The sequence below is a fragment of the Lipotes vexillifer genome, unplaced genomic scaffold, assembly GCF_000442215.2.
Source record: "Lipotes vexillifer unplaced genomic scaffold, Lipotes_vexillifer_v1.1 scaffold783, whole genome shotgun sequence".
NCBI classification, from domain to species: domain Eukaryota; kingdom Metazoa; phylum Chordata; class Mammalia; order Artiodactyla; family Lipotidae; genus Lipotes; species Lipotes vexillifer.
The window spans coordinates 493,803-514,936 of NW_006793239.1; the positions used below are offsets into that span (position 1 = coordinate 493,803).

Consider the following 21,134-nt stretch of genomic DNA (forward strand, 5'->3'; position numbering starts at 1 on the left):
GGCCCGCGGACCGCAAAAAAAAAAAAAATAATAATAATAGTAATAATAGGAAGTGTGAGCCAGCCAGAATGGGGAAACGTAGACTAACGTCTAGGCTGCAGAAGGCATGCTGTGGCCTCCTGCTCGCTAGGCCTCATTCCCAGTTCCTGGATCCCTAAGCCTGAATACTTAAGGACCCCAGATTCTCCTAAGAGAAACAATAGAGAGGGGCCAAAAGAACACCTGAATGTATGTAATGGATATGACACAATCCTTTAAGCAACCGAGTAGGCTCTCTGCGTACTTCGGCATACCTGCAAACTGAGAAACTGGAGGAGGTGATTGAGGCCTTTCCCCCAGCTCTTCACGTCCAGTGGGACTTCTGGGCAAATCGTTAAAAGAATGGTCTAGGGGGCTTCCCTGGTGGCGCAGTGGTTGAGGGTCCGCCTGCCGATGCAGGGGACACGGGTTCGTGCCCCGGTCCGGGAGGATCCCACATGCCGCGGAACTTCCCTGGTGGTGCAGTGGTTAAGAATCCACCTGCCAATGCAGGGGACACGGGTTCGATCCCTGGTCTGGGAAGATCGCACATACCACAGAGCAACTAAGCCTGTGTGCCACAACTGCTGAAGCCCGCGCACCTAGAGCCTGTGCTCTGCAACAAGAGAATCCACCACAATGAGAAGCCCGTGCACCACAACAAAGACCCAATGCAGCCAAAAATAAATAAATTTATAAAAAAAAAAAGAATGGTCTAGATGGTGGGACTCTCAACCTGACAATTTCAGCATAACCCACACTGTAACAAAGGAGTACAGAGAAAGGTCACTGCTGCTTCCTCCACAACCCTCCCTGGACCTACCTCCTTAAAGGAGAACTGCTCTGTGAAGACCTCATAATGGCTATAAGCCTGGACGCCAGCTCCAAGGATACACAACACTTCACTGCTGGGGGGTTTCAAAAACTATTTGAGAGAAATGAGATAGAAAAGGTCAAGGAAGACTCTAGTAGCCAGGAAAAGATCAAATACAGTTTGAGAATCAGGTGAACTTCAAGACCTCTCAGGCAATCAAGGAGATGTCATTGTGTATTTCCGTTTCCACTCTGCAGAGTGGGGAGGGAGGAAAGGAGCCTTCATTGGGTACCTAACATATGCCAGTGCTTAAGCCTCAGGATCTCATTTAGTCCAGACAATTGACCCTATGAGCTAGATACTCCCATTGTTATCCTCCTCTTACAGATAAAGAAATTGAGGTCCAGAGAGGTTAAGTAACTTGCTCAGGGCTCTATGACTACTGAATGGCACAGTGCGGCTCTAAAACCACATCTTTCATTCTCCAAAGCCCACATGCTTTCTGCTGTGCTACCCTATCTCAGGGGCATGATAAGCCACACCTACTTCTGGGAGCTCTTAGTTGCTTCTGGAATCCATGAATCCTTGCGAGCCTAGGTTCTCAGCTATATTTGCTGTGCCCACTCTCTGTTGATCCTGACTCAGCCTCCATCTTCCTGTAAAGAGGGATGTAAAGATGGCATTTGTGGCACCTGCTAAGGGTGTATGTGTGTCTTTGTGAGTGAGGTTCTCGGATCAACTCTCCAGTAAAGTCTTTCTGACCACCCTAATAGATTTCACCACTTCATAGCACTTGTTTGTTTACAAATTTATTTTTCTGTACTGGTATGTAAGCCCCGTGAAAACAGAGACAGTCTTATTTGCACAGAATTGGCACATATCTACCATTACCTATGAGAAATAGAGCAGGGTTTCTTGACCTCAGCACTACTGATATTTGGGCTGGATAATTCTTTGTTGGCAGGTGGGTGGGCTGTCTTGTACATTATAGGATGTTGAGAAGCATCCCTGGTCTCTGTCCATTAGCACTCGCTATGTCCTCAGTTGCGACAACCAAAACTGTCTCTAGACATTGCTAATTGTCTCTGGGGCAGCTGGCCAAACTGTTTTCAGTTAAGAACAACTGGCATTGAGGACTGACATCACTTGCTCCTCAAACCATCCAAATTAAATAAGACCGTCTTCTGCCTTTCCTCTATATCACTTAATAAAAATTGAGCTCCTTGGGGCTGCTCTTTCTTACAATGCTAATTATTGAGATTCTGGAGTGCAACCTTAAAAATGAAAGTATTCTTAATTATTAATCACTTGCAAAAAGGAGCCTCAAATATTGGCAGGTGATTAGAGATGATGTCTCCTGTAGCTGCAGAAGGAGAGATAGCATTTTGTGCTATCAACTATAGTTCAAAGAACCTTGATTTGAAAAGTTTTCAAAATGACAATATCCACAAGACTAGTAATCTTATGCTCCTGTCCAATAAGGAGAATTATGTAATTTTTCCTTAACTAAATTTTTTTTTCTGTTCTCAGTTAATATGAATCTATTCTTGGAAGTACACGTGGGCTTCAGAAATTGTTGCAGTATCCTGTAAAGTAAACTTTAACCTCTGATAGAAGAATTAACCTGGTTGATCATCAGAATCAACCAGATACCATAAAAAACCAAAACACCTAGTTTCTTAGGCCCTAGCCTCAGCGATTTCAATTCAGTGGTTTGGGGAGTCTGAATTAAAAAAAAAAAATTCCCCAGATGCTGCTGCTGCTGCGTAGCCTGGGTTGGAAACTACTGATCTGGGACGAGAAGACCCACAGCTACCTGGGTTGTCTGACTACAGGAAACCCTAGACTCCATTTCCTTCTGCACAAAATGAGGCCAGTAATACTTGCTCTGCCTTCCTCCCAGAAATCCAAAAATAAATCAAACAATGGTTTGGAAATTATTTTGGAAAAGATCGAAGTCCTTTTCAAATGTAGGGCAGTATTGTTAGAGTCCCTCTGTTCCTAAGTTACCAGGGAACATACTTCAGAGTCCCTTGATCATTTCAATCTGAACTGGGTCTGGATATAATTTTTCAAAGCCAGTTCATCAAGCTGCACACTGTAGTCTACTCCCTTCCTATATAATTACCAGATTTATCCCCACAGTCTTCCCTCCCCATCATGTGTTTAGAAGACCTTAACACACTCACAATTTGAACACCTGGTCTTTGCTCCTCCAACCCTCTGATAGACCCCACATTTCCTTTATGCTTAGGCCTCATAAACCAGCATTCCCAGACCTTTAATGTGAAAGGTTCCAGCCTTTAACTGTTCCTACAGATACCTCGTCTTCTTAACCCTAGCCTCTAAAAATACTGTTCTTCTTGTAGGATGCCCTTGTAGGATGCTTAGAAATATCATCACCTCTATCACTTGCTTTTCCTTCTGCCTGGAGAGCTCCTCCCCTCTTCCTGTTTCACTCACTCACTTCTTTTTCGGTCTTTACTCAAATATCACCTTCTCAGTGAGGTCTTTCCTCGATAATTTAAAATATCACCCCTTCCCAATGCTCTCAATTCTGCTTCATTTTCATCCTTCTAGCTGGTGGTGGGGGTGGGCATGTTATTTTTTTAAAGCAAGTCCTAGCTTATTAGTAAACTCAAAATGGGTTTGCTGTTGGTTAATTTTTTTTTTTTAGCAAATCATACTATGTATTTTACTTTTTATTTTATTTATTGTCTCACCTCCCCTCTGCATGTAACTCTCTGTTTCGTGCACTACCACATCTCTGACATTTAGAACAGTGCCTGATATGTGGTAGGATCTCAGTCAATACTTGCTGAATGGATACATTTGTGTGGCTTGGATCTGTTTATCTCCCCCTCTGCTTCTTGTGCAGTACTGACTTTGGCCTATGGGGCAACCACACTGATTTGCCAGGAGCAGTGTGGTAGAGGGGAAAGAAAGCAGTCCGGGGAGTCAGAGAGGTCAAGTTTTAAATTCTTGCTCTGCCACTTGTTAGCTGTGTGACCCTGATCAACTCACACAACCTCTCTGAGCCATATTCCTTATACCTGGCAAATGGAGATAATCATATCTACTTTCCAAGGTTGGTGTGAAGATCAGGAATAGCACATGTGAGGTACCCGGAATCTTGGGCTCATTAAATGGTAGCCAATCATTTCGTGAATCACTGTGCTCAGCTGACATCCCATATTTGGCATATGAAGTTCCAGCTATGTCCAAAAAAGTTCCAAATGAGTTCCTCACTTCTACCTTAGACATTCAAACTTGAGACACTCAATCCCACCCACCAGCTCAGCACAGCCAGGCACTAATCTCACCTTCGTGGCGATGGCAGACACTGCAGCTGTTCTCTTTGCAGTTATGACATTTCCATCCATGACCTTGGAGGAAAGGAGAGACAGTGAACAAGGGGCACCCCTATCCACCACTTAAGCAGAGAGAAGACGCTCTAAAAGAGTTAGCCCTAGGAAGCATCATAATATTCTATAAAGAGAATGTTTTGCCTGGATATAATCCCTCCACTTAAAAGAAATGCAACTTTGAAAAAATATCTTAATCTTTAAGCACCGGTTTCCTACCTGTAAAAACAAAGATAATGGCAACCACTCAGAGGGTATCTGTGAAGATTAAATGCACTGGCATACATGAAAACATCTAGCATATGGCAAGCCCTCAAGAATTGCCCATTTGCTTTACTCGCCCTGGGATTCTCAAAACATCAAATTAAGGAGAAACTTCAGGAATAAGAGTAAGTCACTTGACATCTGTGCAAGGGCCCTGAAACTCTATCTCAGTGGCTCTCAACTCCTCCTGCACATGTGGGGAGGTCTGTGAAGATACAGATGCCCAGACATGACCCTTAGGTTGACTGAATCTGAACACTTGGGATGGGACCCAGACACTGTTGTTTTTAAAAGCTCCCCAGGTGATTCTGAATTACACCTTGCTAGTAATAACTCCCATCCTTTGCACTGTTCTCTGTTTATATTAATCATCTCAATTGGTCCTCACCAAGTAGTACCAGTATTCTCATTTTATGGACAAGGAAGTGAATTGCTTGGCTACTGATCGGATTCAGGAAGAATCTCAGGCCTTGTCATTTAGTTCCAAAGCCTGAGGTGGTCCCAATTTCCTGGGGAAGCTCTGTTGGTAGGTAGTATGGATGCCATTTCCATTGGATGAGCAGAGACTGGGAAGAGCTAAATACTCTTTTCAGGGGAGTAATAAATGGCCAGCTTCCTTGGGGAACCAGAAATTCTGAGAAGGAGAGTCTAAGGATCCAGGGGTGGTTTGGATTAAGGAGTCTGTCCCTGATGAGGACTCAACTGGCTGGCCTCAGAGCCAGGCTGGAGGGCACAAAGCACTTTCACTAACCAGTTGTGTGACCTCAAGCAAAGTGACTCTAATACTCTGAGCCTCAGGAACCTCAAAAGAAAGTGGATGGGGAGGTGAGGGTGTAATAAAAACTCCCACAGAGGAGTGTTGTCAGAATTGAATGAGATCAATTTCTCCCGCCTGGCACATGATAAGTGCTCAGTAAACAGCAGTGAGAAAGGCAGTAGAGAGCATAGTCTTAAGACAGTATAGGCCTTGGACTTACACAGAGTAGGTGTGAAGTCCATCCATACCACTATTAACTATGTAAATTTTGGTAAGTTTGGCATAGTTGCTCTAGGACTCAGTTTTCTCATCTGCAAAATGGAGGTAATAAATTTACTTACCTCACAGAGTGGTTCTAAGTATTAAGAGAATTAACACATACAAAGTATTTAGAACAGTGCCTGATGCACACAAGTGCTTAATAAATTTGGACTACTACTATTTTTTGATATTACTGTTAAATATTAAAACAGGTCATTGTGTACCCCTTAGAAAGAAACTCCCAGGTATTAGAGAGCAGCCCCACTCTGTAACTCACGTAACTCCACGTTGCAGAGATTCACTAAATAAATGTTTCCTTGGCTACTGGGTTTGTGCAAGCTGTATATTTGGAGTAACCGGTATAGGACAAGAACATTACAAGAATGACGAGATTATTACTTCCACACTGTCACACACTTAAAGCAGCAGGGGGCTCTGGTGCTGGGTTATGCATCCTTAGGCAGTCCTGGAATCATACACAGTCACTGGCATCCAGTCACTCAGAGAGGGTCATGTGTGGTCACACTCAAAACATGCCCTGGTCAACAGAGAACTAACTTCTGAGCCTAGCTCTGTGCACAGGGGCCCTGACCCACCCCTGGCCAGGGAGTTGCTCACCGCCAGAAGGGAGCCATTGCTCGGCTGGAAGAGTAGCACAGTGGCCTGATGGGAGGGGACAGTGGAGGTGGTGCTGTGGCCCTCATAGAAGGTGACCAACTTGGTGGTCAGGGCGTCCTCTGCTGCGCTGTAGGCGGGCATGACCCCCAGGAAACTACAAGAAGAGAGGGAGCAGCTTCAACCCCTTCCGGTCAATGCTGAGGTATCCTATCAAGTCCCCACGTCCCTTCCTTTCTCTTTCCTCGCTCAATGCCCTACTGGTCTTCTCCCTCGCCCCCCCACCCCCATCCGCCTGCCATTCCCTTTGGCAGTATGCTGAGTATGTTCAAGAATCCGGCTCTGGATGAGAAAAATCACCCCAGTTCTGCCACTTACTAGCTGTGTAACCCTGGGTACTTCACCTCTCTGCGTCTCGGTTTTCCCATCAGTAAATGTTGCATCAATACCTACCTATACATGGAATGTGCTGAATTAAACAAGGTAATTCCTGTAAAGCGCCCACTTGACACAGTGGGTTGCACAAATCAGGTGGGAGCTGTTATTAGCAGTGGTTAGGTAAGCCCTCCCTTCCTTCCTCCCGCTGCTTCCATTCTCACCCCTCCTCTTCCTCCTTTCCAGTTTCTCCAGCCCCTGGCCCAGCCTTCCTCACTCACCCGCTGTGCTTGGCCACGGGCACCACGGTGCGCACCGGCTGCATGACCCCTCCGTCGGGGCCGCTGGAGAAGTTGGCCAGAGCCGCCTCCAGAGGCGGGATGAGTAGGCTGGAGCTGCGGAGGTGGTCCTGCACATCTGCCGCGCTCAGGAACGCTGGCACAGAGCTCATGTCGCCGCGGGCCTTCTACCTCCGCGAGCTCACGGGGATCCGCGCTTCCAGCGCTGCGCCCTATGCGAGAGCGCCCAGGGCGCGCTGCCGCCTACAGGTCACCGCCCAGCTCCGGGGGCGGAGCAAAGCCGGTTTCCTCCAACCCCGATCCGCAGGGGTGGGCGAGCTGGGTCCCCTCCAGACACAGGGTCCCCAAGATTGGAGTTGAGGCGGCGGGCTGGCTGGGAGTTAGTATTCTTGGGTCCACTTTCTCAATTCCTGTAGTTAGCTGTAGTCACATTCCTTGCAAAACATGTTAGTTTGGCGCCCTACCTTCCTCCCTCCCCCCAACTCCACTGTTTGCTGTCTAGGTCCTGCTGCCTGGGAAAGCGGAGACAGAGGGAGATGGGGGCAAACAATGATGAGCTCCCTTATTTCTTAAATTATTGCCTGCTTTTTAGGAGCTCTTAGATGCAAGGAGATAGAAGGTTATTAAAAAAACATTTTCTTTTCAATTCTGTCCCCATCTGGAGTCTCTTATCCCAACCTCCCTCCCACCCCTACCCCATCCCCACCCCCAGATCCCGGGCTGTTGACCGCTTCAAGTGCACAGTATTCTCCTGGGCTAATTAATTGAACTAACGTTCACCTTTAGAAAAGGGGGAAGTTCCCAGGACAAGATATAATGGCCTTAGTCACAAATCGCCAAATGCATAAGATGTCATGTCAGCAGAGGAGTTGGGATCTGCCCTTGAAGTGAGACTCCAGAACTCTACCCCTAGCCATTAGGCTACATTGGCAGAGAGGGTGTAAGAGGGCATTTCGGGCCAGGTTAAACCCAGAGGTGGAAGGAATGTTGTCTCCTCCTTGAGAACTGTGTCTTGCCAGACAGAGATGGACTGGAACCAGGGACTAATATCTAGGAGCACCAAGACATAAAACTGGGATGCTTCTTGAAGTCAAGCAGCTAAGAGGGTGATTCTTTGGAATGGAATTACATGGTTAAAGAGATTAAACATTTAGATAGAAGGGTCTTGTACCAATGCAGAGGGTGAAACAAAGGAGCAAGAGTGTAACCTGGGACACAGGTCAGGAGACTCCAGTGCGTAAGTTGTGCTCCCCTGATATTTTCACTGGGAGCTACATAGGGCACTTCATAGGAAATGGTCACATCATAATGAAAGGCAGTGTAGTGTCAAAATATGTACCAATGAAATAATAAATCACATGTAATGTACTTAGCACAGTGCTTGGCACAGAGTAGCCACATAATAAATGAAAACCTCTTACATCATCAAAACACAGAGAAGATGTGGTGGTGGTTGGAAAAGCTTATTTCAATTACACAAATTTGTTTCTTCAGTTCACCATCCTTAGAAATGCAGGCCCAGGGCTGCTGGGATTATGGAAGTGTTTACGGCTCATTATTCGTGTTGTTATCATTATTATGATGTAACAATTATTGGGTTTAAAAAATGACAGAGGTATAAAGAAAATAGCAGTGTGTCTCATTATTCTTGAGGGAAAAAAAAGCAAAACCAAATGCTCACCAACTAAAAGAGACATGAAATAGGAAAGCCAGATGGCTTTTTGTTTGTTTGTTTCCATTGTGTACTTAAAAATTGAGCCCTGGTCAAGTAGAAAGCTTTTGTATTTGTTTCTAGAAAATCCTGTAGGAACAGGACTAGTCTGTAAATCACCTCAAATCACGTTCTTTATAAAGCTTTGCGTACCATCACCCAGGCCCTCACTAAAGTAGCGCTGGGAAAATTGGTCTTGATTGAATTAATTCTGTTGGGACTGGAGACCCAGGGAACTAACTGGTCCCAAGTATCCAGAGCCTTTCCAAAATGAAAGTTATGCAATATGCAATATCTAGTTAGGGTCAGGGGTTGTACAACCTGGGCAGGTAGAAAGGAATTCTTAGGTGATCACATATGCTAGGAGTCCAACTGCCAGGTTCTGTTGAAGCTCTAATACCTCCTTGAGATCTTTTATTATTTACTTTAAATATATTGTGTTAAAATTTTTACTACTCTTTTTAGCTTCACTAGGAGCAAAATTAGCCTTCTATTGTAGTTTAATAAGCTATTTCAATCATTTTGAATTTGCATCAAAATAAGTGCATGATTATTCAAAAGACAGTAGATCTGTGAGTCACCTCAAATCATCTTCCTCATACGGCTTTGGGTGATATCACCCAGGTCCTCAGCAAAGTTTTAGCTGCCAAACATGGTGGTCTGGTTTTAGCTCAAGGGTCTGGAAAGAAGTCATCATAAAAGGGGAGGGCAGCCTTCTTCCTCCTTCCCAGCCTGGTGGTAGCAGCAGTGGTTCTGGGGAGGCTGGTAGGAATTCCAGGGGAGCAGCACAGGTCTGGTGGCCAACTGAAGAGCAATGATCTAGAATATAGGTTAGAAGCTGTTTTGCAGTGTGGACTGACAGCAGATTAACCAGTGTACAACAAACACTGGCCCAAATTGTCCAGAGGGAAGGGGTTTGCTGGTGCCACACCACTTGGCTGGGCTATGGAGTTAGCATACCTTTGTATAACATGTAAATAAATACCTTTCTAGGCTTAGTTTACAAGGAGCTTCCATGGAAATTATCATATTGTTTTTTTTAACTCATTGATGTGATACATTGTACGAGCAGATATCCTAACATCTCAATTTGTTTCTAAGGTTTTTATTGGAGTTCTAATGCTTTGGAGATGAAATCCCCAAGTCATTTCCAGGTAGAGGATTAGGAACTTTGTACTGTGATTCCCAAGTAAAGGCTCTGTGGTCAGCCAGTTTGGATTTGAATCCTAGTTCTGCCACTGTACATGCTGGATGACCTTAAACAAGAGATTTAACCACTCTGATCCTGTTTCCTGCACTGTAAAATCAGATAGTATTAGTAATATTAGAACCAACCTCCCAGAATTGTGTTGAGACATAAATGAAATCATTTTGTGAAGTGTTTAGCTGGTAGGTGTTTAATAAGTATTATATTATATAAGTATTATTGATGCTTTTTAGTTTATATTATTAAAATAATGAAACTACTACTAGCAGTAATGACTTAAGAGAAAGAATATTAATAAACTTATTAGTAATGTAGGGGCCAGTAACCAGGATGCTGGTGTAACTCTTCCTTCCCTGCCCTCCACTGAGACCCTGTGCTGGGACACGCCTAGAGGGTTTACAGGCCCCTGTGCCTGCACCTCTGGAAGTTCCTTGCTAAGCCTCCACAGACTCTGGGGAGAAGGTGGCCACTTGCACTTCCCTACCCTTCCGTACTGCCACTACCACACTGAAGCTGACAGTAGGGCAGGGCTGTCACTAGGGTAAGCCAAGCACAGTGAATGAAGCACTCACTTCCAGCACAAAATTTAGGGACATACTCAGAACTCAAGATACTCAGTACTGAAGATTTAAAAAATTGTTTGTTTTTTTTTTTGCGGTACGCGGGCCTCTCACTGCTGTGGCCTCTCGCGTTGCGGAGTACAGGCTCCGGACGCGCAGGCTCAGCGGTCATGGCTCACGGGCCTAGGCGCTCCGCGGCATGTGGGATCCTCCCGGACCGGGGCACGACCCCGTGTCCCCTGCATCGGCAGGCAGACTCTCAACCACTGCGCCACCAGGGAAGCCCCTAAAAAAAATTTTTTAATGTAATATGGAAAAAAAAAAAAAACACTAAAAAAATTCCATGATAACGAAACTACCAAAATTTTAAATAAAGCTAGGATCAGGATTACTGATTTTTCCTTTTGTTTTAGCCTCCCATATAGCACCTCATGGTACTTTTAAGTTTTTTATTTTGAAAAAAGTTTTAAATGTCATATTAAAGTATTTATCTTGCTTATTGAGTTGGTTTCCCCTTAAACAGGCAGGCAAGGCATCCTGGTTACTGGCCCCTACATTACTAATAAGTTTATTAATATTCTTTCTATTAAGTCATTACTACTAATAGTAGTCTCATTATTTTAATAATGCCAAGGCAAGTGTCTCACTCCTCTCACTCCTAGTCTGTCTTCGGGAAGTGGGGGACTGTGTGGTGGGCCAGGAAGAGCAAGTGGTAAAATATTTGGGAAACCTGAGACAGGTGGGTTGGGCGAGCCAGGAGCTGGCAGGTTGCCAGGAAGGTAGGGGATCCAGGGTCCTTGGGCGAGAAAGGGGCCGAGGCAGTGTTTGCTGGGTCCTCCTGCCCGCCTGGTACGGGATCGGGCCTCGCCTTTGAGGGGTCCGTGCGGGGAAGAGGCTGCAAACTTGTCCGCGGGGCCGCCGGCGGGGCGCTCGGGTAAAGCGTTGGAAGGAGGTGCCGCGCTGGGTCGACTGGCGCCCCTCAGCGGCGGGGCGGAAGCAGTTACCAAGGCCTCGGCCGTGAGTGTACGGACCTCCTCGCTCTTCCTCCTCCTCCCTAAGCCCTCCTACTCGGGATGCTCTGCCTACCCCCCCGTCCGCCTTCCAGCCCAAGGGCGTGCTTCCTCTCCTCCCCCCCGTCCCTCCCCCCCGCCCCAACGCCCTACAAACACGCAAAAACCCACTAGGGACTTAGAGTTAATTTTTAACTGTTTTTATTTTTTATTTTGGTTGTAACAGTGATTAGAAGGAAGGTTTTGGGAGGTTCAGTCAGCTTTAATTTTAGTTTGACTTTAGACAAATCAGGTGACCTCTGAATCTCAGCTATTATGTAGGAATATCATTTTACCCATCCCATAGGATTTTTCTTTTTTAAAAAAATTGAGGTAAAATTCGCCATTTTAAAGTATTAGAATTCAGTGGCTTTTATTACATTCACAATGCTGTGAAACTGTCACCACTCATTCCAGAACATTTTAATCTTCCCTAAGATAAACACTGTACTCATGAGCAGTCATTTCTCATTCCCTGTATTTCCACCCACTGGCACACAAATCGGCTTTCTGTCTGTATGGATTTGCCAATTCTGGGCATTTCTTATGTGGATGGAAATAATCAATAAGCCAATTAGAGCCAAACTGAGGATGATTGCCCGGGAGACGGTCTCTCAGATAACTCTGAGGAACTGCTCCAGAGAAGCATGATTTTCCGCATAGTTTTATATCTCATCAGAACAAGGAACACCAAACAAGTCAGGAATGCATTCCTTCAAGATTTCACAAAAACAAAAAAAACAGGTCAGCATGTATACAATGAGTCAGTATGGCCTTGGCACCTGGGAAGGGAGTCTTATCGAAGAAGTATGCAGCCCTGACATTCCAGGAAGGGAGGCATTTAATCTTTATTTTTAAAAAGGACATTCTTTACTTCAGGTACCCTTTTCTTTAATGATTAAAGCAGATGTACAGTGTATGTTTGATAGGCTTCAAACAGGCTGTTTTAGCTAGCATAAAATTCAAGTTAAATCCTGTATAAGCTAGAATGACGGCCTCATAACTCAATATGTGAAAATTTCTTCCATCACATTTATATATAGAATCATTATAATATATGGTCTTTTGTGTTTGGCTTCTTCCACTTAGCATATTTTCAAGATTCATGAGTGTTGTGTCATGTATTACATTTTGGATAACACCACATTTTGTTCATCCATTCTCATGGACTTTCGGGTTGTTTCCACTTTTTGGGTATTATGAATAATGCTACTGTGTACAAGTTTTTGTGTTGACATATGCTTTCCGTTCCTAGAAACCTAGGAATGGAATTGCAAGGTCATATTGTTACCAAGCCCAAGCTCCTTCTGCTCATCGCACGACAGGCCAGTAAATCGGGAGAGGAGTTGTTGGAACAAGGAATAACGATTTTAGTGGGAAAGCTAGCAGACCGAGAATACAGCAGACTAGCGTCTCAAAAATCCACCTTACCTCAGTCCGTATTCGGGCTCCTTTTATATACCAGAGGGGGGAGGGGGCGGGGCCACTGTGGCACCGACCAATGGCTGAGCGGGGCTGCTACAGCTCGCGCCTGCCTCTCAGGTCTCACACCCTGAGTAGAAAGGTGCGACCCCAGAAGGCCGCCAGGTCTGAAGAAGTACCAGGTTGCTCCAGCAACGTCGTCCTCCAGGTCTAGGTGAGGCGAGGCGCAGAAGCCGCTGAGACCCCGGTGGCCACGTGGAGGCTGTTGACACACCCTTTCCTGGGATCGCTGTCTGAGGCGGCGGGCCCCCTGGGCTCAACCCGCGGCTGGCCTCACCGGTCAGTTCATGACTGATGACGTGGCCTGGGAGCGGGTGTCCCCAGGGCGGAGCTCCCGCCCGCCTGCCCGCTTGCGCAGTGGGTGGCCGGCAGGTGCGGGGCCAGGCCGGTGGGCTAGGCCCAGCCGGAGCGCGGAGAGGAGCAGCAGAGCAGCCCCTGCCCCAACCGCGCAGCCGCCGGCGCCAGAGAGGGAGGAGGAAAGGGCCCGTCACAGTTTGGGTTCGGGCTGGGGAGGCCGTTATTACAATATGGTAATTATATGATTAACTTTTTGAGGAATGGCCAAACTTTTCCACAGCTGCTATATACCAGTTACATTCCCACTAGCCGTGTGAGGGTTCCAGTTTTCTACATTCTTGCCAACACTTACTGTTTAAAAAATTAAAATGTTTTTAAAATTATAGCCCTCTTAGTGGGTAAATGGTTTCTCATTGTGGTTTTGGTTTAAATTTCCCTAACAGCTATGTTGAGCATCTTTTCATGTGCTTGTTGGCCATTTGTATAATTTCTTTGGAGAAATGTCTATAGATCCTTTTGCCCTTTATTTTATTGGTTTGTCATTTTGTTGTTGAGTTGTAAGAGTTCTTTGTTCGTTCATAACATGAAATCCTTATCAGACATATGATTTGAAAATGTTTTCCATTCTATGACTTGTCTTTTCACATTTTTGTCCTTTGATGCTCAAAAGTTTTGATTTTGATGAAGCCCAATTAATGTATATTTTCTTTTGGTGTCATATCTAAGAATGCATTGCTGAATCCAGGTTATGAAGATTTACCTATGTTTTCTTCTAAGAGTTTATTGTTTTAGCTCTTACTTTTGGGTGTTTGATCCATTTTTAATTAATTTTTGTATATATTGTGAGGTAAGAGTCCAACTTTATTCTTTTGCATGTGCCTGTTACCAGGCCCTCTCCAGATTCTTGGACAGCAATACCACAGAAATGAATTTCACTCCCACAAGGCTCTTAGATAAGCAAAGCTTTTTATTAAAAGGATAGTTTGTGCACAGGAGAGAAGGCAGAAAAAAGTGCCAACTCCCCAAGGACTTTCAGGGAACAGGTTTTAAAGCGAGTGTGAGGGAGGGGGCAGCAGGTGCCCGATCAGCTTGTGCTCGATTCTCAGATTGGTTGGCATCAAGATGAAGTTTCAAGAATCATCAACCGTCAACTGGTGTGGGGGTCTATACACTTGCGGTCAGCAGTTTTCATCTGGTGGGGATCTGCCTCCGGCAAAAACAACTTGGGAATGTCTGCCAGGCCTTTATCTGTATCTTTCAAGGAACTGGAAAGCTTTAGTCACTTTGTTTTAAGGGATCTGTGAAGCCTGCTTGCGCAAGGTCGTTCCCTGGGTCCTTTTCAAAAATGGCTGTACTCTTGTCTTCCAGTCTCACGCCTATTTAGTTGTTTAAGCACTGTTTGTTCAAAAGACTGTTATTTATTGTTGAAAATCAATTGACCATAGATGTACACGCTTATTTTTGGATTCTCAATTCTATTTCATTAGATTAAAATATATCTATGCTTATGCCAGTACCAAACTGCTTTGATTACTCTCACTTTTGTAGAAAGTATTGAAATCAGGAAGTGTGAGACCTCAAACTTTGTTCTTCTTTTTAAAGAAATTTTTGGCTATCCAGGGTTCCTTGCAATTCGATATGAATTTTAGGATCAGTGTGTGCATTTCTGCAAAAAAGGCAGCTGGGAATTGACTGACTCTGTAGATCAATTTTGGGAGTACTGCAATGCTAACAATATTGAATTTTTCATGAACATGGGCAGTCTTCATTTATTTAGGTCTTCTTTAATTTCTCTTCCCCCAGTTTTATTGAGGTATAATTGACAAATAAAATTGTACTGTATTTAAAGTGTACAACATGATGATTTTTTTTTTTTTTTGCGGTACGCAGGCCTCTCACTGTTGTGGCCTCTCCCGTTGCGGAGCACAGGCTCCAGACATGAAGGCTCAGTGGCCATGGCCCACGGGCCCAGCCACTCAGCGGCATGTGGGATCCTCCCGGACCGGGGCACGAACTCGTGTCGCCTGCATCGGCAGGTAGACTCTCAACCACTGCGCCACCAGGGAAGCCCCAACATGATGATTTGATATATGTATACCTTGTGAAAGAATTCCCACATTCAAGTTCATTAGCATATCAATCACTTCACAAAGTTGCCCCCTCTCCTTTTGTGGTAAGAACACTTACAATTTACTCTCTTAGCAAATTGCAATTATACGATACAGTATTATCAACTATAGTCACCATGTTTTACATTAGATCCTCAGAACTTATTCATCTTATAACTGAAAGTTTGTACTTTTTTGCCAACCTCTATCTCCCTCACCCCTTAGCCATGGCAACCTAGAGATTACATTTAATCTATAGATGACTTTGGGCAGTAGGAACATTTTAACAGTAACTCTTCTGATCCATGAACATGGGATAGCTTTCCATTTATTTGTATATTCAATTTCTTTCATTAATGTCTTGTTTTCAGCGAATAGATCTTTCACTTCTTTAAATTTACTCCTTAAGTATTTTATTATTTTTGATGCTTTTGTGAATGGGATTGTTTTTTGTCTCCTTGTTGAACCTGTCGTTTTGTTCTTGTATTGTCTTCCTGATTCCATTAAATTGTTTAAGTGTTCTCTTGAGCTCTCTGAACATCTTTTGAATAATTATTTTGAATTCTTTGCCAGGCAATTAAATTATCTCCATTTGTTTGGGGTCAGTTACTGGAAGTTTGCTATGTTCCTTTGGAGGTGTCATGTTTCCCCAATTCTTTGTGACCCTGGTAGTCTTGTGTAGGTGGCTGCACAACTGAAGAAATAGTCACCTCTTCCAGACTTTATGGACTGACTCTGGTAATGAAAGACCTTCTGTGGGTGGGAGCATGCTGGAGTCTGTTGTGACTCTGTATCTAGTGGCGCAGGCTGCCAAGGGCAGGGGCATGTGACAGCTCTGGGTCCAGGGTGGGGGGTGGGGCATGATGTCTCTCTCGGTCAGGCCACAGGGGTCCACAGCATTGACAACTATGTGGTCCTCGGTGAGCATAGTGGGGTATCTGCAATGGCTACAAGCGCTATTGGGGTCCTTGTGGTGCCTCCAGGTCCAGAGGCTACATACAAGGGCAGGCAGCGGTGGCATGGAGCTGGTGGTGGTGTGTACATACCACCAACTGGTGCCTAAGTGATGGCAGAGGCTGGCTGCGGGTACACACACGGTGGTAGGGGCCAGGGCCAGGAACAAGGGCCAGGGCCACGTGAGGGTACACAGGCAGCTTCAGAGGCCCTGGATGTTGGTGTATGTACATTCTGTGCCTGCAGGATCTCATATCAGACACGCACAGCAATGGAGGCTTAATGGGGATCTAGCTGGCTGGGTGCAGGTGCACAGTTTATGGGGACAGCTGCAGGGGAGCCTAGTGGTGCAGGCCAGTGACAGGAGATAAGGCCAGAGCTGAACCCTCAGGCAGCTGTGGGGGCCCCAGCTGACAGTGTGCAATTCCATGGCTGCAGGAGATTGCTACAGGTATGCACACTGCCTTAGAGGCTGGTGATGGGAATCTACTATTATTGTATTGCTGTCTGCTTCTCCCTTCAGTTCTTTAAATATTTGCTTTACATAGGTGCTCTGAGGTAGGGTACATAAGTATTTATAAATGTTGTATCCCCTTAGTTAATTGATCCCTTTATCATTATATATATTTTTTGGAATTTTGTTTTATTTTTTTATACACCAGGTTCTTATTAGCTATCTATTTTATACTTATTAGTGTATATATGTCAATCCCAATCTCCCAGTTCATCCCACCACCACCCCTCCCCTGCTTTCCCCCCTTGGTGTCCATACGTTCCTTCTCTACATCTGTGTCTCTATTTCTGCCTTGCAAACCGGTTCATCTGTACCATTTTTCTAGATTCCACATATACGCGTTAATATACTTCCTCCCAGAGGAAGCAGCATTTAACTTAAGACCTAAAGTCTTGAGAGTTTGTCAGGCAAAGAGTGAGGGAAGAGAGCTCCAGGCTGAGGGAACAGCATGTGCAAAGGCTTGGAGAAGCAAATGGCAGATTTGAGGAACTGAGAGGCCAGTGTGGTTGGAACTCAGAGGTGGAGTGGGGGGCAGGGTGTGGTGCAAGACAAGGCTGGTGAGGTCTACAGGGGCAGACCAGCAGGGCCTTCCCAGCCATGTTAGGGGCAAGTTAATGATTCTCGGCACAGCTTGGCCTCCAACGCCATCCCACGCCACCTTTCATCTGCTCTTCTGGGTCAAGCCCTCTGACCCCAGAATTGCTCTCTACCCATGACTTTCCCTCCAGTCAAGAATTTTCTCAACCATTGCAAGTGTCTCTTGTCATCACTTCCCAAGAAATTCAATTCCTGGAGGACCAAATTCTGGCTCTCGCAGGAAGCATTTGGCAAGGTCTCAGGTACCATCAGGTAGCCCATGTTATGTTGGAATATTTCCTAAGTGGAAGAGTGAGTGTTATTATCCCCATTTTATAGATAACGAAACTGAGGTTTGGAGAGATAAAGCACACACAGTTATCTCTACCCTCTTTTTGACACCTCATTTCTCCCCAGTATTCCCCAGAATTTGGGAAGCTACATGGTCTGGCTGTTAGGATTCTATGACTCTGATTCTATGACATGTCAGAGAGGATGCTAAGGTTTAGGGAAACATGGAGATTTCAGGGTTCTAAAATTCCACAGTTCTAAGCCTTAGCACTCCTTATTGGAGTGCTGGAAATCACCAGGTTCCTGATATGTGCTAGCTAGTCCAAGCCTGGAGAGGCAGGCGCCACCCATGAGCCCTTTTCCACCCGGTCTCCTGGGTCCCACCTCGTAGACCAGCCAAAGGATGCGATCTGGGCACCCCCTCCTGATGGCCAGGAGAGGATGGGAAGGAACGGGATAGTTGGGAGCCTTACACCTGAGGGCAATGTTCTGGGGCAGAGGCCGGAGTTGAGAGAAGGCGGAGAGTTCCAGGTCCCGCCGCAGAGCAGACTTCCTGCTTGGCAGACAGCCCGAGTGAGCTACGGTGGGGGACCCCGGGAGCCAGGGGGTGCACGCGTGATGCCATACTGGATGCGCTGGAGAACCTGACCGCTGACGAGTTCAAGAAGTTCAAGATGAAGCTGCTTTCAGTGCCGCTGCGCGAAGGCTACGCACGCATCCCACGGGGGACGCTGCTGCCCATGGATGCTGTGGACCTCACCGACAAGCTCGTCAGCTACTATCTGGAGGCGTATGGTGCCAACCTCACGGCGCTCGTGCTTCGCGACATGGGCGTGCAGGAGGTGGCGGAGCAGCTGCAGGAGACCTTGGGCAAGGGGGAGCTCACCTCCTCCACCCTCCACGCAGAGGTCCAGACCAGTATGCCCTCATCTGTACCCTCCTCCCAACCCGAACATTTGCCTCTCCCCACGCTTTCGCTTCCTGTTCCTCCTACCCTTTAATAAAAGCTTCTCCTGCTGGGGAGCCTTGGTACTGACCTTCGCTTCTGGACCAAGAGATCCCTGACCCCAGAAAGACTTGGAGACACCACTTAACATTTTCTTACAGGCCCTGGAACTGTGCCAACCGAGATGAAGGCCCCTCGCCAGACAGCAGCCAAGTAAAGCTTCAACACCCAACCTCACCTACCTGGGCACCTCACCAGCCCCACCCCACTGCACCCCTGCACAGCCTAAATCTGTTGTCCCAAGGCCAAGAGCACCCAGAGAGTGCAAAGCTAGGCCAACCCTCCCCACCCACCTACTCACATACCTCCAGGGCCCGAGCCTGGTTGGGCGGAGAAAGGCAGACAAGGTTAAACTCATACCACTGTATGTAGAGTCCCGGTGGCATGCCCACCTTGAGCCCCACCGCTTAGGGTTGCATTCAGGGCAATTTCTGAAGAAAGCCTAGTGTTCAAGAGGGACAGGCTCCAGCACCCACCCTGGTCCCAGCTCATCCCCTCTCCCCGCTCCCGCCCCAGCACTGCACTTTGTGGAGCAGCATCGGGCGGCCCTCATTGCGCGGGTCACAGACGTGGATGGGGTGCTGGACGCCCTGTACGGGAAGGTCCTGACAGAGGAGCAGTACCAGGCAGTGCGGGCGGAGCGCACCGATCCTACCAAGATGAGGAAGCTCTTCAGCTTTGCTCCAGCCTGGAACCTGACCTGCAAGGATCTGCTCCTCCAGGCCCTGAGGGACAGCCAGCCCTACCTGGTGGTCGACCTGGAGCAGAGCTGAGGCATCTTCCCCAGCAGCGGTCCCACAGACAACCCCTGGCTGTTCCAGCCATCTTACCTGGAGTCTCTGATTTTTTTTATATATACGATATATGAAAAACCAGCTTGTACTTGGTGTGTTTTCCTACTTCCAGCCTGGAAGCACATGCGGAGCTGAGCTACACATCCAAGCCCCACAGAGGCTCAGGTGAAGCTCTAGTTTCCGCCTGTTCCTGGGGCAGCAGGCTCCCCAGACACTTCATCCTTCCTGCCTCAGTCACCATGGAATAGTCCCTCACCATTTTGTGGCTCCTTCAATGCCACCCCCAGAGGGTCTGCCCTTGAGACCTGTGAATACAAGTTAGCCTTGTGGCCAAGGTCTAAAAATTAACATAGAGGTATGTACAAAGGGCCTGGAACTGTGGGGGGCCATATTTGACAGATGCATTTAGAAACAGACTCGTCTACCAAGCTTCTCAATCTCTCACTTTTTCATACGAAAAAAAAATTGCAAAATGAGAGCAATTTTCAGGGGAAGTGACAAGACTATCATCTAAACAGGACAGAAGGGCACAAGCCACCAAGTGTCCCTAGGGCTCCTTCTGGCACGGACACCAGCAGGCATCACTCCTCCCTCTGCTCCCTCCCACCTACTGCAAGAGGGGTTATAGGTCACACTTTGCCCAGAAAACATGCCAACCACAAAAGCAAAACTTTAGGAAATGAGTTCTAGTAGCTGTTCCTTCTCTTGATGGAATTGTGCCCACAAAAGAAAATACGGATATCTATTTCCAGAAAACAGCACTTAAGGGGCCTTTCCAGAGGCTGTTAGGGCTGTTTCCAGGACCCTAGGACCACATCCTGAGTACATTTTGCACCCAAATTCTTCCTGGCTTAGAAGGGGTGGCTGCAAAGCAACAGGCAGGCCCCAAGGAGGCCAGTTATCCTATCCTTAGGAGTCAGATCATCAGACTCAGGGATGCAGGTATGAGGGTGCAAGGTGTACCATTCACAATGATACACCAGTGCAGAATGAACAAAGCTGCATGAAGGCTTCACTTGGAATACCCTCCCTAAACACAAGGATTAGCAAATGTAGTTTTTATTCCCCGCCGCCCTCCACACACACACACACACACACACACACAGTCTGTGTAACATTTCCCTATTCTGATGACCAGATCACCAGAGCAACAGGAGAAAACAAGTAATTTGCTGTAGGAGGAAGCTACCAAGAAGCTAAGCTAATGACCACTGTCAAGGCTACACAGTCACATGGGACTGCTCCTAATGCCATTTAGGACTCCAAGAGGAAAGCTGAGCTTCCCCCAAATCGGGAACCGGCCCCAATACCGAGGATCCCCTGGGCTTATCTTCTTTAGTCAGCCATCCCATAAAATAAATGCTGATGCTCCCCATTTCACCCTCAACCCTTTTCTACCAAGTCTTCTTAAATATTATAAACCAAGCCTTATTCAATCCCTGAGATGTGTTTGTTCACTTATGTTCTGCAAGGACCTTACCATTTCTCAAACCGAAGTTGTCTTCCTTTTACTACCCCTGTAATCTCGACATATGGCAACAGCAGCAGCCTAACCAGAAAACAAGAAATCCTGGCCTGTTCCATAAAGCCCAGATTTAGTCAGTCTTCCAGCTTATATCCAAACACCTTCCTTTTCAACTTCACTACCCCCACCTGGCTTATGCCTTCATGTCTTATCCACAACAGGCTTCCTGATCTCCCTGCTTCTAGTCAACCACCTTCAAGGGCCTGAGTGACCAAAACTGATGATGGAAATGGACTCCCTTCTAACACTAGGACACCTAAGCCCCTCTTCCAGCCTGATCCTGAATGATCCA

At 46.4% G+C, this 21,134-nt stretch overlaps 2 protein-coding genes across 3 annotated transcripts in view; one reads left to right on the forward strand and one right to left on the reverse strand.

The window, feature by feature from the left end:
• Positions 1 to 12,727, reverse strand: part of CRYM (crystallin mu) — a 23,652-nt gene extending 10,925 nt beyond the window's left edge. The window contains exons 1-5 of one of the 2 annotated variants that reach the window (XM_007466282.1): positions 12,722 to 12,727; positions 6,751 to 6,935; positions 6,098 to 6,251; positions 4,156 to 4,218; positions 842 to 943 (exon numbers count right to left, since the gene is read on the reverse strand). In XM_007466282.1, the coding sequence (XP_007466344.1) occupies positions 842 to 943; positions 4,156 to 4,218; positions 6,098 to 6,251; positions 6,751 to 6,920 (489 nt within the window). In that variant the 5' untranslated portion in view covers positions 6,921 to 6,935; positions 12,722 to 12,727. Of the gene's footprint in view, positions 1 to 841; positions 944 to 4,155; positions 4,219 to 6,097; positions 6,252 to 6,750; positions 6,993 to 12,721 lie in introns of those variants that run through there. The other variant, XM_007466281.1, reaches the window with a different exon arrangement.
• Positions 12,728 to 13,064: 337 nt separating this feature from the next.
• Positions 13,065 to 19,296, forward strand: LOC103073993 (apoptosis-associated speck-like protein containing a CARD). Its single transcript, XM_007466289.1, has 4 exons — positions 13,065 to 13,149; positions 18,016 to 18,391; positions 18,623 to 18,677; positions 19,036 to 19,296. Exons 1-4 carry the CDS (start codon positions 13,065 to 13,067, stop codon positions 19,294 to 19,296), a joined length of 777 nt encoding a protein of 258 aa, XP_007466351.1.
• The last annotated feature ends 1,838 nt before the right edge of the window (positions 19,297 to 21,134 follow it).